This window comes from Trematomus bernacchii, unplaced genomic scaffold (genome assembly GCF_902827165.1).
Source record: "Trematomus bernacchii unplaced genomic scaffold, fTreBer1.1, whole genome shotgun sequence".
Taxonomy (NCBI): domain Eukaryota; kingdom Metazoa; phylum Chordata; class Actinopteri; order Perciformes; family Nototheniidae; genus Trematomus; species Trematomus bernacchii.
The window spans coordinates 9696066-9714686 of record NW_022987828.1 but is presented as its reverse complement, the minus strand read 5'-3'; the positions used below and the strand labels follow the sequence as shown (position 1 = coordinate 9714686).

The window sequence follows — 18621 nt, the reverse complement described above, 5'->3', positions numbered from 1 at the left end:
CCTGCTTATTTAGAAGGAATCATAACCTGCATGTAGTTTTGTGACAACAGTGTTAAGAAACCTTCTGCACTGGCTTACAAATGTAATTGAATAATAACAGGAGAACGTCTTCACAGCAATACAAAGACCAGTAGTGTCAGCAAAAATGTACAATACAATTGCAACTGCTCATTCTGAAAAATTAAAGTAGCAATCTGGAAAGCTTATTATTGTCATTTCAAATGATGAACATTTTGGATTGACAGTGCAAAAAATGTTTTATTGAGCAAAGTGACTTGTTTAGACAAAGCAAGACGGACAGATAAATGTCAGGCTGTGGGCTATGGAGTGTCAAAGTTTCTGTTCCAGCTGGAGACAACACCACAGGATGTAATGGGACATGGTCTGACACTGGCTTGAGTGAAGAACTGTCTTCTCTTCTTTTTGTTAAAAGCGATAGCTACTTAAAGCAGAACAAAGCGGCTTCAGTCTGTCAAATCTTAATTACAGTAGAAGTCCATGTTCTGAAAAAAAAAAGAGATTTTAAGATTAATGTTGACAACCACCTATCAGTCCAGAAACAGAAAGTATGCATCCGAGATATTACAGATATTTTAGACTGAGATGTTTATTATAAAAGAGATAAATATACGCACAGTTGTGGCAACCTTGACGGTGTTTTCAATAAACTTCTGTGTCTCGTTCACCATAGTTGCAGGGAAGTATCCAACGATGCCCATCTGGTCCACGTAGCGCTCACTGTAAACCTGACAGCAAAAATAACATGTTCTCTCTGAAAAATTCAAATGCACCACATTATATATGCTTAATGCGTTTGACCTTCCTGCCTTAATTTGAATGTATTCAAGATGTGTGTTAAATTTAGCTTCAAAGACCAAATGTCAAATGTCTTTCTTGACATTTTGCTCTTGTCGAAAAGGAAAGCAAGAACAATCCTATTTGTTTGTAACAGCTGCTGCATGTCCTCTCTTGCATTTATAACTGATTGTAAGCTGCACTTAGTAACACAAATGCACATACACTTCCAGACCAGAAGACTCCGGCTCCCTCCTCTGGTATGAGTTTAGAATACACATAAACCTTCTGACCCAGCCTAAGGTTGATGAATCTGCAGTCAGGAGCTATGAAGTCATCCAGGACTGTGGCCATGGATACAACATCTAAAAAAGCACAGAAAAAGAGGAAATACACATTTACAACAACTTATCAATAACATGCATTTGATTACCTGGTTTTAACTACAGTTTTGCGGACATACACTGCTCCATGCTTCTCTTCAATGCTCTGACTTACATGAGCATTCTGCATCTCCACAAATCTTGTTGTCTGCTAGTTTATCCATATGGACGGCCCTCGCAGTCTGCTGCAGAAGTCCCACACAGAGCAGAATCACCAGTGGAAAACTCATGCTGACAGAAAGAGCTGAACCAAGAGAGTGTTGTTTGTGTATGAGTGTGAATGTGGACGTTTGAAGAAACTGGAGGCTGAAAACCTTCCCATAACAGTTTTCTCAGTGAGGACTGAATGGGCCGAGCCCTGACACAGAGGCTGGCTGACCAATCAGCGTTGGATTTCAGAAATGCCCCACTGTGAAAGTATTCATTTCCCACAGGGGAGTTGGCTGACTTTTCTCAGATCTTAAGTCTCTTTGAAGGAACAAGCGCAGGCCGAGTTTAGATGAAGTGTTTGTCTTGAGCTTTGTGCAAAAGTCCATGTGTTGAAATAAGTATTTTAACAATATAATAACTTATAAGGGATTTTACATTACTGGAGGAAAAATCTAAAGATCAGCTTGAGTTGAAGTGCAACTAATCTTAAATTAGTTTAGACAATGTAGAACTGAGTTACTCAAACTAACATTCAGCAATGGTGATTTTATTCTAAAAGCCTGTGTATCTTTCTGGTTCAAATATACAGTTAAAACAAAATTGTAAAAATGCCAAAGAACAAATAAACTTAAGAAATCACTCTACACAGGATGTGATAATGTTGGGAAATTCACAACTAATTATCTGTAATTTTAACAACTGTATGTTGTAATGTAATGTAAACTTTCTGGCAGCAACTTGTTCAATTCAAAATCTAGACCAGTTGTTTTCCGAAACAAATGAGTTAAATAAATTCAACCAAACCTAGTCTAAGTTACATTTCAAAAGGTCCACACATTCAGAAAATTGTTATACCAACTTATGGAGTTAGACCCACTTCCAAAGGGTGTCAAAAATGATGGCCTATAATCATTCTGAACCTTGTCTAATGTACTAATATTTGTTATTGCAACCCTTTCTGTCCACTCAAGAGGCGTCAGATGTCCATGGAGTTTTGAGAAATATAGGGGTTATATACTCCACCCAACACATGATGGTGCTCTTGTCCTCTATGGACAACAAAATATAACCACTCAATAATGTGTTTATATGTTTCTTTTAGCCATGCAGGTACAACAATAACAGTCTAGCGAAACCAGTGTTATCGTTGCAATACTGTGGGATTCATCAAAGTCTCAGACTGTGGGACTCCCCTCAGACAAAGCTTGGAAAAAGGCGCCACCTCAAGATTATTTCTTGTTTTGCTCAAATCCTGGATGCTTACTTGATATGTTATTTTATCTCATAGACACTAAACAATTAAGTAAAGATAGCCTAAGCATTCTGTTGACATAACTTCGAAATACAAAGGTCTGTCTTAAAGTGTTATTAATGTATGACTCTGGGAAAATGTAAAACGGTTTATGCAATATTTTTTGATAAGTAGTTTAATAACGTATGTGATATTGTTTTTACATCCATTCACTTTCAAGAAAATATGAAGCCTTCCTGTTCCTTCTACTGAAATCTCTGTTGTAGTGCTGTTGGATAGGCAAGATGATACTTGTTAGTATGCACAACATTAATGGATAAGCCAAACTAAATGTTGGGTTGGGTATAGGCCTTCAGTCTGGGTGTATTTACTGTATTATGAAACAGAAAGTAAATTAATGTCATCTACGTCACACTGATTAACAAGTATTTTTGAGTGAGTTAATGAAACATACCCTTTATGGAAAAAACTAAAAAACCACTTCGTTTTTATTATCTGACCTTTTCTGTGTTATTAGAATATGTGAATATTGTATTTCCACAATGTTATGAATATGCATAGATGGGAAGTAGTGGAGTACAAATATGTACTACGACTGAATAAGCAAAGCCTCAAAATGTAACCTATGGGTAAAATATTGGTATATTACTAAGTTGATGACATATTTGTTGATCTTGTGTCATTTTTTGGAATCGTCTGATGCAAACCTGTGTAAAACTGAGTTCATATGTGGTTGACCGCTGTGAGAACCTGCGTAGCCAGGCTGGCGGGGTTTAAACCTACATGCTTTTGGAAGTAGGAAAACGATTTCAACCGCCCATTCGCACTGCTAAGTTGTAAAATCAAGCACACCCCATTGACATTTAGAGCTATGACGTAAGCAGGCTGGAAACTCAAAGCGACGGTGTCGGACGGGGCTGTTATTGTTCGGTTTGAAGAGTTTGCGGGCGGTCGGTCCTTTGTTTTTATTTTGGGGGTTGTAAGCTACCACTAGCAGAAGAACTCGTCTCAAAAACCATCACCTGCAAGCCTGGGCTGAGGTTTATTTTAATGATATAGCAGCATTTCAAACTAGGTAGTGGTAAGCTTACAAGTCCCCAAAATAAGCTGATGGATGCGCGGGTATCGGAGTTGTTTGGTTCAGGAAATGACTCTGGATCTCAAGATGTTGCGTCCAATGTTTTGCCGGGAAACAGCTATGGGGTAGCCCTAAAAAAATCATGTGTAAAGATGCACAAGAAGTCCAAATCGCGATTCGCTCGCAACTTCAAACCAAGCAATAACCCACCATATCTACCTCCGGAGGTAAGCCTGCAATTAAGCCCACAACTAGCTTCACCGCTAGCTAAAGCTATTACGAAGCAAAGTATTGTAATTTTGAACGTCATTGTGTGCATGTTAAACCTAATTCCAAATTATAATACATTCCCTGTCTCCGGGGTCAGATATGCTTCCTTGAATTGTGTTGGACATAACAGGCAGTGACACGTAGCTCGTCGGTAACTATAAAATGAAATTGAAAATGAATTAGATGCATACCTTCTGCTTACATTAGCAATGTAATGTAACAATGCTCGTTACATTACACACATTCCCAGTAGTTCTACAGTAAAAAGACCACTGTGTTCATTAATAGCAGCTTGAAGACTAGTATTTTGCTAGCTAGCTAACAGCTGTGTTTGTAAATATGTTATGGGGGGCGGTGTGTATTCTGTCGGGTCAAAGCTAGCGAATCTTACTATTTGTCCCTGGCATTTACTCAGTACTGTGTTACTACACACTGATTACTTGTTTACAACGAGTAATACCTACAATTACATACTTGACATTGAATCCCTCAATAACATGACAAAAGAATGTTGAAAAAGTGTTGACCTCAAAGCCAAACTAATTTAACCTAAAGCAAAATAAAAGCACTTTATAAATAACTTTTTATATAATATATCATAAAGACTATCTTGGGCATCTTTTCCCTAAATGTAAGCAATAAGCAGCATTTTGCCAGCTCTATGCTCATATCTTTATGTGTTATGGGACATGTCTCAACATACCCCATGGCCTCATTGGTTCTCTCACCTTTGTTACCAGCTCCATTGTTCTGCAGTGAACACACTTTTTAGTATACATTTGAGATACTAGCTAACATTTAGATATGCGTGTGCTTTGTCTAATTACACATTAAGAATGTATGTATTAAGGCTAGCTAGTTGTATAGTTCTCTGTGACAACCTATTCACAGAATGTCCCCTCATTCAGTCAGATTGGTTTTCTTTGTGTCTTTTAACAAATCAATAGCCTGTTGTCTCACTTCGCTACAGTCTGACAGCTTTTGTTCCTGTTCTGTCTCTGTTTGTCTCTCCTTGTCTATCAGGCTGAAGAGGGAAATATAGAGTACAAGGTAAGCAAATTATGTGTCATTCAAGATTGTACTGTGTTCTAAAATATATGATGGTTTTATTCATAGTAAAATATGTCAGAATAAGTGCATTCTTGCATTATATACCATGAAAACTGAACACCACAGTGGATAAACTAGAGCATGTATTGCATCTGCACTGCTGCATATCCTGCTAGATCAACATGCAATATTGTATATACGATGTTTGTATAGCCCCAACCCTACGGTAACTGTTTGTAATGCTAGTTATTTGCACTACAAGTATTAAACCACGGACGAGACCCATTTTAATCTCTATCATCCAGGTTTAAGTTCAGCAGAAATTTCAATTGTCTTTCCTTTTTCTAGCTCAAGCTAATAAACCCCACACAATACCGCTTCGAGCACCTGGCTACGCAGATGAAATGGCGACTGCAGGAAGGTCGAGGCGAAGCTGTCTATCAAATAGGTGTTGAGGATAACGGCATTTTGGCGGGACTATCAGAGGAAGATTTGAGAACATCACTAAATACGCTCCATGAGCTGGCAGAGAAGTAAGTCAAGTTTCCAAATTCACATTTTATTGGAAGCTAAGTGTATTGTAACTGTTTGGTGTCAAGTCACAAGCCTATCCAAACATACTGTTAATACAAATCTGCTAATAACAACAAAGCAATTGTCCAATTTGCCAATATGAATGCATACTATAAGCAACACCTGGTTACTTGTAATTACACACTTGAAACCCCTAACTTAAATTATGTATTTGTGTTTTGATTTCTAACAGGGTTGGAGCCGACATCACTGTTCTCAGAGAAAGAGAGGTGGACTTTGACTCGGATGTGCCTCGTAAAATTGCTGAAGTTCTCATCCGCAAGGTGCCAGATGACCAGCAGGTAAGTTGGGGCCACTGTGAATGAAGAGATGTTGTTGATTTGTTCATAATTCAAATGTTAACCCTGCTCGTTCTTTGTGTTTCTCCTGCAGTTCTTGGACTTGCGAGTAGCTGTTATAGGTAATGTGGACTCGGGAAAGTCCACTCTGTTAGGTGTCCTGACACAGGGAGAGCTGGACAATGGACGGGGAAGAGCGAGGCTAAACCTCTTCAGACATCTACATGAGATCCAGACTGGACGCACTTCCAGCATCAGCTTTGAGATCCTTGGCTTCAATAGCAAAGGGGAGGTGAGAAAAGATCAAATGGCAGAAAATAAATAATGTGTTTTCTAGTAATATCCTATTTCATATTTGTTTTATAAATAGCAACACAAGTTAAAAACACAACATTGTGGTTATCACAGGGTTTCATTATCAAGATACTCAAGTAGTTCAGACAAGTTGATATGGTTTTCTAAATAGTGATATAAAGAGGAAAGAAAGTTTAATTGACTGATCCTGACACGGACCTCACCTCAAAAACTCACCTCGTCAAACTAGCTTTTAATGTATGATTGTTGTTTTATTGCTCGATTTGAATGTGACTTTTACTATATCTATTTGTTGTCCTTTTTTTACTACCTCTGTAAAGCGACTTTGAGCACCTGTAAAAGCGCTTACAAAATAAATACATTATTATGAATGCAATGTATTGTTAATGCTTCTTCATGTAATGTGAGTGACTAATAAAGTCTGAGCTATATTTCTAATGAATAACTGAGGAATATGGTTTGTAGTTTAGATCATGACACTCAATACATATTGGCTTCTTTTCCCAGGTTGTGAATTACAGCGAGTCTCGGACAGCAGAGGAGATTTGTGAGAGTGCCTCTAAAATGATCACATTCATAGATCTGGCGGGTCACCATAAATACCTGAAGACCACCATCTTTGGCCTCACCAGCTACTGTCCTGATTTCGCTATGCTGGTCGTCAGCGCAAATACCGGCATTGGTGAGCATTCATTGGTTCATTTAAGTTTAATTATTGTTTGTTGAAATAAAAGTGTTGTGGTGTCTTTATTTGTGCCCTTAATCTAGTGACTTTACTATTTAAAAAAGACAAGTTGAAAGTACATCTGTCACAGGGAGAGAGGCAGGTAATAAACACTTGCAGGGTGAGTCTGACGGAGAGCTTATGTTTGTGTACACTTTTAGCAGACTTGGCCAGCTGTGACTTTGCATGTGATATCTGATCTTATGTAACTGACCACCGTTCCTCCACAGCCACTTTACCCTGCTGTCCCTGCCTGCCACTACTCAAATACCATCCATTGATGTTAGAGTCCTCTGACCTGCTGGAAGTCACTCTGTGTATCTCCCTCCTTGCATGAAGCTGAAAATCTTCTTGTCCCATAGAAAATTAATCGGATGAACTTTGCGCTGCGCTGTCTTTAGTGGGTATTTATTGTCACGTTGACCTAACATTTGCAAAACGTATTCTGATTATTTGAATTCTGTATGCATCACATGCTTTCAACAACCCAGACCTTTTATGATAACAGCAGCTGAGACTGAGTGCAGGAAGTAATTACCACTAAGGTCCAGAAAGGACTTTTGAAACCTGAGCAGTTAAAACCGGTTGGACAGGCTATGCTGCTCTTGCTTTGCTTGTAAAAGACAAGTTGCTTGTTTACTGTTTTTATTTATGTTATTGCTTTAATACTATTATACAAATTGATTGGGTTTTGTACATTTTGCAAAACAAAATCTTGTCAGAAGTGGGATTCGAACCCACGCCTCCAGAGGAGACTGCGACCTGAACGCAGCGCCTTAGACCGCTCGGCCATCCTGACGTAATACATGCTCTAATGGCTGTGCATGATCTCTTTCAGGGGGGGGGGGGGAGGGGTTGGGCGCTTTGGAATCCACAGCATGTGTGCCCAGATAAGAACACCATGTTAACAACGTGTGACCTCTTGTAAAGACTCCCTGTGCTTTGTAAGCAAAAGCCTTAAATACCACGAGGTGATGAGGAACCCATACTTCTGTTTTGCTTCTTTTTGAAAGAGGTAAAGAAAATTGTAGATGAAACATAAGCCTTGGAGACAACACATGTTTCTCAGACAAACCTGTAGTAGTAGCTGGATAACTTGTAGAGTGTGCTGTGTTTGTGTGGGTGTCTTTTAGGGTGAGGGGAAATGGGGTTAAGAACGAGGACTTCCTTAGCTACGTAACAGACGGAAAGGGAACACAGTGTCTGCAACCCTAGAGCAACAGCTTGAATTATAAAACAGGGAAATGAATATGTGTAATGCATAGGGCTTGTCTTAGGTTATATCTGTGACGAGCCAAATATCTTTACACCTACACGAAGGGTGAGGATATTTTCCTATGCACCTTGACTTTGGACGCACTGAAAATAACACACCCAGCAAAACAACCCGCTGCTCAGCTGATGAGGAGAAGACGGTATTTAAGTCTCTGTCAACCTGTATGGGTCAGTCCCCTTGAACTCTTTTGGGATGTAGGTTGCCTTGAGTGCTATATCTGAACTGATACATAATCTCCATAAACATACACACTGTACCAATATCACCTTCTCTCACACGTCGTAATTTACAAACGAACAGGACCCATGCCTCCAGGACACTGCTTCCCCTGTGAGAAGTCTGTGTTTAAAACAGAAAGCATTAATTACATAATTAATATAAAGTGTTAAATATTCCTGTATTGATATCCTACCTTTTGATGGCTACAATCATACGTCATGGTACATTATATCTGTTCTTATCATTTGTGTACATGCTATTTTGACCCTCTGACTCACAGTAAGAGACAGAAGATCAGCAGTGTTAACAGTCCTGTCCCTCAAGGATGTGGATGTCCCTGTGTCCATTGGGATGTTTGCTAAAGACACTCAATCCATTCATGTCCATTAATTGCAAATTCATCTGTATATGAACATCATGCACAATATAAATCAATATTGCATTTGTGCACTTGTAAAACCAAGCTTAAATATGTGAAGTGGTGCACCTAACTGACACATTTAAGAAGCCCTACACCTAACGAAATCCCTTCTTCCTCTCCTTTCTCTTTTCCAGCTGGTACAACACGGGAGCATCTTGGGATTGCCATGGCCCTGAAGGTGCCCATCTTCATCGTCATCAGTAAAGTGGACCTCTGTATGCGGGCCACAGTGGAGCGCACTGTGCGGCAGTTGGAGCGTGTCCTGAAGCAGCCGGGCTGTAACAAGGTGCCCATGGTTGTGAGCAGCACGGACGATGCCGTCACAGCAGCACAGCAGTTCGCACAATCACCCAAGTATGGAAAAATAAGATAAACATAACTGAGTGTGTCAATTAACTGTTTGTTTTGTGTGTGCCCACTGTATAATTTAACACTCGTATAAAAGTATAATGTAAAAACTGGGCTGTAGTCAACCAAAGAATATCTTTTGTCAACTGAAATTATATCTATTTTCTAACCAATCGATTGCTTGATAGTGGAAGGGGAAACAAAGAAATCTGCTTATTATCTCTAGATCAAGGTTGGTAAACATAGGCCGTCTATTTTTAGTTGTAGGCGAGAGATCAGCGAGATATCTCAGGTTGTACATCATCTGTTTTGTAAATTGATTATTCATTAATTATGAATGTTTTCACACAATACTAATACTTTAACACTCAAAAGAAAGGAAAACTTGTTGTTATTTATCGGTTATTACGCAGCGGCTTTACTCGTCCTACCCACTTGAAATCAAAGTATGTGTTCTGATCACTTGCTTTTACTCTCTGGCAGCATCACACCCATCTTCACCCTGTCCTCTGTGACTGGAGAGAGTCTAGACTTGATCAAGGTCTTTCTAAACATCATCCCTCCTCTCAGCAACAGCAAGGAGCAGGAGGAGCTTATGCAACAGCTAACTGAGTTTCAGGTATGACCGTGATGGAGTTTAATAATGCATGGAAGTGATCAGCTGGCCCATAGACACTCTTGCAGACGCAGTGTAAATACACATGTTTTTGACTGACACCAGTGCGCATTATTACAGGTGGATGAGATCTACACAGTGCCAGAGGTGGGGACTGTGGTGGGAGGAACTCTGTCCAGGTCAGTGTGTGGAAATGCTAACCTTATTTTCATCTGTACACTACTGTTTTCTGTTTATTATGGACTTTTTCTCTGACCAACTGAAACTTTCTCTGAATGTGCAGTGGTATTTGCCGTGAGGGAGATGATCTTGTGGTAGGGCCCACAGACTTAGGCCAGTTCCACAAGTTAACCATCGAGAGCATCCAAAGAAACCGCTCAGCGTGCCGGGTCCTCAGGGCCGGCCAGGCGGCCACACTCGCCCTGGGCAACTTCGAACGCTCACTACTACGCAAGGTCAGACTTCTAACTCTTTCTTTCTCTCTATACTGTTTGCCTTTCTTAATATTTAGAGAGAAAACATGTAAATGGAGGGTTTAAATTGAATCAACTTTTAGGTTTCACACATGTACAAGCCCTGCATACACAGTGGACTTTAAACCATGCATTAAAGCATTCCTAGGAGATCAGTGTGGGTGCCTTGCTGAAGGGAACCCCCGCAGTGCAGAGGAGTTAGAACTGGCACCTCTTAAAGTAATGGTCCACTTTCTAAAACTTGGTCCGTTTGTGGACTTGAACTGACAATATCTGATTTGGTGCTTTATCACTGTATTTATAATTAATATTTTCATCACGTAAGACCTGAATTGTAATCTGTGTGTACGATCATGTGTTTTCTACTTCCAGGGCATGGTGATGGTGAGTCCGGAGATGGATCCTACCATCTGCTGGATGTTTGAGGCTGAGATTGTGCTGCTCTTCCATGCCAAGACCTTCCACAAGGGCTTCCAGGTTACTGTGCACATCGGCAATGTGAGACAGACCGCAACTGTGGAAGCTGTGTGCGGCAAGGTTAGATCATCCTCGGAGTTACAACTGTTGGAGTCTGAAAGATGTCCTCCTCTTCAAAATGTTGCTTGCAGATTAAGTCAAGACAATTCTGTTTCTTAATGCTGTTTTTCTTCTTCTTCTTCTTCCTTTTCTAATTGCTTTACCACAGGAGGAGCTGAGGACAGGGGAAAAAGCGGTTGTCGTCTTCAAGTTCCTCAAGCACCCAGAATACCTGAAGGTGGGAGCTAAGCTGCTCTTCAGAGAGGGTGTGACCAAAGGAATTGGCCACGTCACCAAGCTGCAGCCCATCGCCCAGTACCGGCCGTCCCAGAGCGAGGACGATGCGGCTTAAAGTTACTCCGAGAAAACAACAGAAAACACCGTCCCACCCAAAGACAAGGTGCTTTATAAACGACTTCCTGCTTTCTCCAAAGGCCACTCTGTCCTGTTCTCTGCACATTCATTACTGTCTCAGGAGATCACTGTTTTATCCCCCTTTTCCAAAGCCTTGTTGTTATCCACCGCCTCATTTGTCTCCTTCAGCCTTTTTTTTTTAACAACAGCTTATCTTTGTTTTTCTTGGCACTGATAAGAGGAAACCCCTCAGCCACCTCTGTCACATTGTGAAGGACACGTCCACCATCCATCAACCAACATGATGTTGAGTGTAAAGAACACATAGTTGCTAGTGGCAGCTAGGAATGTGCTTTCACACAGCGTTGAAGTGCTGTTTACACAGTTTACACCTTAATGCACTCCGAACACGTGCTTTTAAAAAGATCCTCACAAACTCGCACTGAAACATAAATGCCAGTTTCGATATACCTTTGGCAGATAATTGTTTACAAACAGTTGCAAGTATGAGATGCGCATTAATGTGTTACCTGTTTCATCACCCCACATAGTGCCTGACTGATAAAGATGTTCTTACCTCTGCTTATTTATGTGGGATAATAGTAGATAAAAGAGATACTTTCTCAGACACAGCTGGTCACTTTTATATAAGCTAAACCATCTTGCTACAAGCTTTACTAGTGCTGACTAAAGGAAACTTCATGTAGGTAAAGGGCTGCATTTGAGGTATGCGGAGTAAGAACCTGACTGATTTTGTGTCAGCCTGCCAAGATAATTCACATTGGCACTCACTTTGCAAGTGGTTTGTTATGTCACATATGTTCAGATAGTTATGTATTTTTTCTATCACGGATTATGCCTCACCTCACGATAGTGCAGTGGGACAGTCTCTTGCTGCCTGTCTTTAAGTGCTTTAGTTACTCAGGTCAGTTTAGATAAGGTATAAGACAGCATTCCACTCACAGAACGACTCCGAGGAGCTTTCTGTTGCTGGCTTGGTGAGAAGGAAGATAAATGAAAGGGTGTTTTTTTCCAAAGAGATGTTTGGTTATGGATTTTATATTATGTAAAGCTGCCTACTGATGTAGCTTTGTTTTAAAGCATTTAAAGGTACTTGACGTTGTCTCTTCACTTCAGTTACTGATGTCACTCACTTTGGGATGTTACACAGTGCCTAATGGAACTACTCTTTGAGTAGTCTGCCATTACACCCCAAAGTTTTACAACTTAGTAAAACAATCTTAAGTTGGTGCTAGATTCCTCAAAACAGCTTTTGATGTGTAGAAGAAGACTTTGAAGATGAATGTTAGTTGCTACCCTTTGTTCGAGGCTGCTGTTGGCCTTATGTCTTATTATAGCATGTTGTTTCGACTGTAGCATAACCTGCTGTCCCATTGACAGCCATGATAGAGGCGAAATGTGTGCCCTGTTTAATTGCACACACTTTATTGTTATGCTTAATTTGTGTGCACTCAGACAAATTATATGTATAGCCTTTATAAAGGGTATCAGGTGTTAGTTTGTTTATATGCAACTTGAGTATTTTATAGATTTCTAGTAGTTCCAGATTTTACAATATATATTCAATCACGTTTTTCACTGTTTTCACAGCCTTCCAAACACATCTTCACTTTTCTGAAACTAGTTTTAGAGCCCTCCCTTAAATCGAAATAAAGTGTACATTTTGATCATTATTTGGGTGAAATGCAATATTTATGTACAGATCCAGTTTGTGTTCATGATGTACATGAATAAAAGTTGTATTGTCTATACCAGGTGCTTTTACCTTTGTTATGTTTTTAGTACACAACTAAATTGCTCAGTGTTTTCAACCGTGTCATCATACACCCAGCATTTCATCTACTGGCCTGTGACAAAGTCATGACTCACTACATAAAACTGAGTTTGAAAGGTTATTCCATTTAACAGGCACTGCTAATGCGTCAGCTGATGCAAGACAACGCAAGAGTCAATTCCTCATTCAGCTGTCTTTTAACGCCCTGAACAGGGTTCCTCATGGGAGGAAAGTGTAAACAAAACAGGATGACAGATCATAATGGTGCAATTGGACCCATGCTACTGGCAATCGTGTAATTCAAACAAACATTTCCTGTATCCTTGAGCTCACAAGAAAACTCAGTATTGATGTCTTTTGAGGATTCCTGCTCTATATACAACTGATTAGTGGCCTCTGCTGGCACACCAGAATACTACAACACAAGGTGTACAACTACAGCATTTAAAAAAGAAAACTTTAATAAGCATGTTTAAAAAAAGTATTGCCTTTCTTTATTTAGAATAAAAAAGCACATGTGACACAAAGTGCACAAGTAAACACTTATTCTCATTTATACTCTCTACAATATAAGGCACATCTTTAAACAGGTACTGTATCCTTTTACAAAATGGCATTCAGTTCTTTGGACTTTCTTTGTACATTTAAGTTTGTGTTTTTATTTACTTAAAAAAAAAATGCTGCTCGACATCACATCCTTAGGTCTTCTTGAAAAAAGAATCCAGAGTGCCCGCACTTCCACCTTGAGAGCGATGCCTTTTGGGTTGTGGTCCCGACAGGCCTCTGGTTTTTGTCTTGCCACGTGTGGACTGGGCTCTGTGAGGAGTCAAGGAGGCATTGGAGGAAGGGGAGACAGTGGAGGAAGAGCTGGGTGCTGATGAAGAGAGGGACTTCTGGAGGTCCAGGGCGAAGTGATAGTCGTTGTGTTCAGGCATTTCCCAGACGGACACTTCCTGGCCACAGCGATCACAGTTCATCAAGTCCTCTTTTGCCACGCTGAAAGGAGGAGGGTTAGCTTCTGGTTCAAAGTCTGTTTCATCCCGTAACTCTTCACATGGTGACTGCTGAGAGGAGCTATGTTTTGCCTCAAGGTCTGACACAGCAACAACAGTGTCTTCTGAGGCATTTGTATTGTCAGGTCCAGGCTTGTGTCCTGTTTCAGGCGTGTTAAAAGTTAAGGCTGAGTCCCTTTCAAGTCTCTTCTTGTGGAAGAAAGAGGAAATTCCAGAATTGGAGCTGGCTGAATCATTTTTAGGGTGAGAAACCACAGAGGGAACAGGACAATTGGTATCAGCCAACTGACTATCAGCAGTTTTGTTAGAGGAGGAAGATGGGAGAATCCCTGTGGAGTCTTTATCCTCGACCTCCTCGGCTTCATCTTTTGAAACTTTCAGTCTTTGTTTCTCAGCTGCCTTTTTGAAAAGGGAATGGATGGTGGAGGATTGTTTGTCTGAGGAGTCAGTTTTCAGTTCAGAGGGTGTCTGGGTTGAGAGCTGAGAGGTGGGGAAAAGACTCTGGCTTGAAGACACATCAGTGGAAAGAAAGCCTGCAATGCCCCCTGCCGATGGAGCGTCGCTAAATTTGCTAGCTGAGATGTGTAGCAGGGTGAGGGGTGGAGTCCTGGGGACATGATGCAAGGGAGAGGAGAATAAGTCACACAGCATTCCTTCAAACAATGACTTCAATTGTTTGACAGTGTTATTAATATATTTAATTACCATGCTGCCTGGTGGTTTCCAGCTGTGTTCAGACTCTTGATAATGGCTAAGCTGTCACCAGATATTTTGGTCGCTTCGTAGCGCACTAAAGCACAGCAGCGAGAGAAACTGCTTGCCCTCTTTTCCCCGAGCTGGCGTACACCAACCGTCAATAGTTTGGCGACCCGACCATTCTGTAAGATGGTGAGAAATGACAGGAACTGATGTTAAACCGTTATATTTACTGCATGCAATATTCAGGGGAAATCTCAGATTAGAAAACAGGTAGTGCTGCTGTAAAATGGGAAAGCAAAACATTTCACAACCACAAATAGCTCACCACTTCTCTGTCCTTGGTAAGCCTTTCCTCCAGCTCAAGGGCCAGCTGATGAAGCCAATACTGTACCTACACGGACGTTATGAATAATTACAATTAAAACAATTAGCAGAGGTTTGAATTATAAATGGAAATGAAATGATAGCATTTTTTTTTAAACATGAACATGTCTTGTCATCATCAGATGGGTCTACACAAGTTTCACCACTTCCAGTCAATATGCAACTGAAATAAAGACAAATTGAGTAATACTTCATTTGCATTTACTTCCTGTATTAACAAAAAGGAAACAATGTTGGTCTGTACCTGCTCTTTTGTAGCCAGCGATGACTTCCCCTGGAAGTTTTTACTGCAACCAATAGACATAGGAAGATGTCTGGGTTTCACTGCTTCAAACTCAATCCCCCGACACATGTCAAAGAGCCAATGGCTGCAAAGCAGAGGTTCAATCGTAAATGTGCATAGATTAAATGCAAACATTTGTCACTGTAAGGAAATATTTTCCCAGTACCAGTTTCTTATCTATAGGCATTGTGCAATGGGCATCATGCATGCAGTGAACAGTGACAGGTATAGCAAAAAATTGAACAAAAATATATAGTAAAAATATGTTTTCAGAAGCCCATGTTTTGACTTTGTAAATCAAAATGTCTATTACACAAAAAATGTTGATTGTCTGATATATAATAACAGCAAAGACTAAGTAAGGTTTTTTTTTAGCCAGTCATTGTTAAACACTTTTGACCTGAAGTCATTTCTGGCCTCTTACCCTGTCTTTTCTCCAAAGTGCTGCCCCAGTTGAGCCTGAGAGAAGCGGGTCAACTCTCCCATGTTCTTTATCCCCAGAGTTTCTGAAATGGATGCACCCAGCTTACCCCCCAGGTTACGGCTGCACACATGTGAAATAGACGATACAAAAGAACGGTGGGTGTTTTTGTTTTTAAACTTGTTACTTTTGAAATACGAGGGAAATTGTCAATGAGTATTCTTTTGAAGGAGTAGTACTTTGAACTCACATCTTGCCGATGGGTAGAGAGTTGAAAAGCTCTGTCACAGAGTCCAAAGGCAGAACCGTTTGTCGGTTGGGTTTGTTCAGACCACAAGCCAGTTTGGACAATACCTGAAAGAAGTAGGTGCTTAACAATAACCATAGCAAAGACATTTGACTGCCCTTAAAATGATCACACCAGCATTATATTTATAGAATAACATAACATGAGGGGTAACACAGACATTTTATTGATGGTCTGATATAATAAGGGCAAAAGCTAAGTAAGGCTTTTTTTCAGCAAGTCATTGTTTCATGCTTTTGACCTGAAGTCATTTCTGGCCTCTTACCCTGGGTTTCCCTACCTTATTATGGGATATCCCTGCTGAACAGCGGAAACCTGTGTCTTTCTCTATGGCTGCCCTCACTTCCTCGACAATGATCGCCCCAACAGTGAGCTGCAGGTCTGCAGGGATGTGTTGCCCTGATAGAGGGACAGGTAAGGACGCCAGCCACTGCTGCAGACCCCTGGACCTCTGCTCCTCTGGGGACAAACATGACTCTGTTAAGGGGTTAGATTCTACCATAGTTTTGTGAGGATTTGTTTGATGTCACTTTTCAATGCAGTTAAAAGTTATGTAACTGATAAGTCAAAGTTTGGTTATAGTCTACCTTTATCCAAGGCAGTGTCCTCTGCAGATTCTTCATGTTCAGGTACACTTTGTGGGTATCCCTGGATGTAGGTTGCCCTCAGTTGGTCAGGCTCAACTTGTTTGTTGGTCATGTTTTTCAGCCGCTGCTGGACCACATCCGTCAGATCCATGTAGGCCTCATCAATGCTGGCTCTTTCGATCACAGCGAAGCGAGACATCACCTCAATCACCTGCACACTCGCCTCCCTGTAACTACACAGGGGTGAGTAGTAGATGATTTAAATTACAACTGGTCACACAAGTAAAGTTATTAACGGTTAGTATTCATCATATCAATTATTTAACAGTTTTAAGGTAGAATCCCAGGAAATGTGAATAGGTGAACTTACGGTGTCAGGTCAGCCTTGCCATGAGACTCACGCACTCGAGCCACCTGCAGATCTGGACTCAGTATCTTTGCATCGTCCACCCACATGTTCTTGGTGACACCTTGGGCCCTGGCCTCGTAGCTTACAGCTATGATACTAACAGAGGATAGTAATTAGTTGACAACAGCATGTTTACAAACCATGAGCACTCATTTTTCAGTAATTCCAAGATATCTGTGGGAGAAGAAGGCGGATGAGACACAGAGAGTCATTTAAATGGTCCATGCAACAGACACATTCTCATGCAGTCACAGCAATGATTAGGAAGGAGTCAGTCATTAGTCATATGTCAGTGGACAGCCTGATGCAATATCAAGGATACTTATATGTTAAAGAATGACCTAAGCCTAGTTATGAGTTATTCCTTGTCCTGTCATTTATCTTGTTCTGCAGCTGCAAGTATTTTTTTTACTGTATTATGTATGCTCCTACAGCCATACCTTTCAACACAGGCAGGGTGCTTTGGAGTGGCTATGATCATAACAAGAGTATTTGTTCACCACTTTCTGATTTTGAAACATCAGATGCACAACAGTCCTGCTTTGAGAGACAGTCTGATCGCTTCTGTTTCAGTTCCATGGATCATCAAAACAATGTCTGTGTCAGAAACTCACCCTCCTCCTTTCCATGTCTTGTACTGGGCCACAACACAGGAAGTGTTCTTCAGAGCTGGATTCAGCCTCTGTTCCACCTGCACGTAAAAACAGTCCATGTCTACTAACGCCACCACGCGCTCCTTTCCGTACTCCATCACTTAATTCACGGGCTCATCGGTTTACTTAAATTAAACCGGCCAATGTTCATGTGTCGCTTTGTATTTGCGCGCGGTAATGCGAAGACTCATAATAACGTCATCAAAAGTCGACTAAAACAACATCGGCCTCGGGCTTTACCTGTTATTTTACAGTAGAAACGACCAAAATTTCTCAGTAAATATGTGTCATGTGAAAATGTAATGTTAACGTTTGGCTTAAATGCCTCAAAAATACTTTTTTTTACACAGTTTATGCTTTATTTTACTCAAAATGTAGTAATTTGCTTAACCCCTCCCTCGTACAGCATTCGTCCAATCAAAGCTGGCTACTTAAGGTACCTTCGATGGTTTGTCAAGCTTTGAATTGTTCAACATGCTGAAGATTTGAGTATAAGACATATAGGCTACTGCATATATACAGTGGTGGAATAAGTACTCAGATTTAAGAGTAAAAGTAATAATACCGCAGAGTAGGAATACTCTGTTACAAGTTAAAGTCCTGCATTCAAATGTTGCTTAGGTAAAAGTACAAAAGTATTAGCATCACAAAATACTTAAGTACCAAATCTAAAAGTACTCATTATCTAAAGTGGTTGTTTTTGGAATAACATAAATTGTATCAATGGTTTTTAATTATTGATGCATTCTATGTATAACTTTATACTGCCAGATATCTCCATCCATAATCGTACATCATAATGTAATGTTGATGTAATGTTTACTAATAATATGAACAATCAAAAATAAACTGGTTCCTAATGTTGTCAAATAAGTTTAGTGAATAAAAAGTCAGTACATTTACTTAGTTACATTCCAATAATAATGTAGAGGTATATTAGGGCTCTAATAAAAAGTAT

At 40.3% G+C, this 18621-nt stretch overlaps 3 protein-coding genes and 1 non-coding gene across 4 annotated transcripts; 1 reads left to right on the top strand and 3 right to left on the bottom strand.

The window, feature by feature from the left end:
- Nucleotides 1-238: 238 nt before the first annotated feature.
- LOC117499847 (otoraplin-like) lies at nt 239-1504 on the bottom strand. Its single transcript, XM_034152497.1, has 4 exons — nt 1294-1504; nt 1021-1160; nt 636-746; nt 239-503 (listed from the first exon to the last, which is right to left on the bottom strand). Exons 1-4 carry the CDS (start codon nt 1406-1408, stop codon nt 480-482), a joined length of 390 nt encoding a protein of 129 aa, XP_034008388.1. The 5' UTR covers nt 1409-1504; the 3' UTR covers nt 239-479.
- Nucleotides 1505-3465: 1961 nt separating this feature from the next.
- On the top strand, nt 3466-12884 carry gtpbp2a (GTP binding protein 2a). Its single transcript, XM_034152144.1, has 12 exons — nt 3466-3885; nt 4952-4978; nt 5327-5511; nt 5745-5853; nt 5945-6142; nt 6673-6847; nt 8940-9159; nt 9637-9772; nt 9890-9948; nt 10053-10224; nt 10615-10779; nt 10928-12884. Exons 1-12 carry the CDS (start codon nt 3691-3693, stop codon nt 11108-11110), a joined length of 1824 nt encoding a protein of 607 aa, XP_034008035.1. The 5' UTR covers nt 3466-3690; the 3' UTR covers nt 11111-12884.
- On the bottom strand, nt 7606-7688 carry trnal-cag. Its single transcript has one exon. It is a non-coding gene; the product is annotated as a tRNA-Leu (tRNA).
- polh (polymerase (DNA directed), eta) lies at nt 11276-17948 on the bottom strand. The gene is made up of 10 exons (XM_034152143.1): nt 17625-17948; nt 16972-17106; nt 16602-16834; nt 16295-16473; nt 15958-16061; nt 15711-15830; nt 15248-15371; nt 14945-15010; nt 14626-14798; nt 11276-14527 (listed from the first exon to the last, which is right to left on the bottom strand). The coding sequence occupies exons 1-10, from the start codon at nt 17759-17761 to the stop codon at nt 13606-13608; spliced, it is 2193 nt and encodes a 730-aa protein (XP_034008034.1). The 5' UTR covers nt 17762-17948; the 3' UTR covers nt 11276-13605.
- Between the last annotated feature and the right edge of the window lie 673 nt (nt 17949-18621).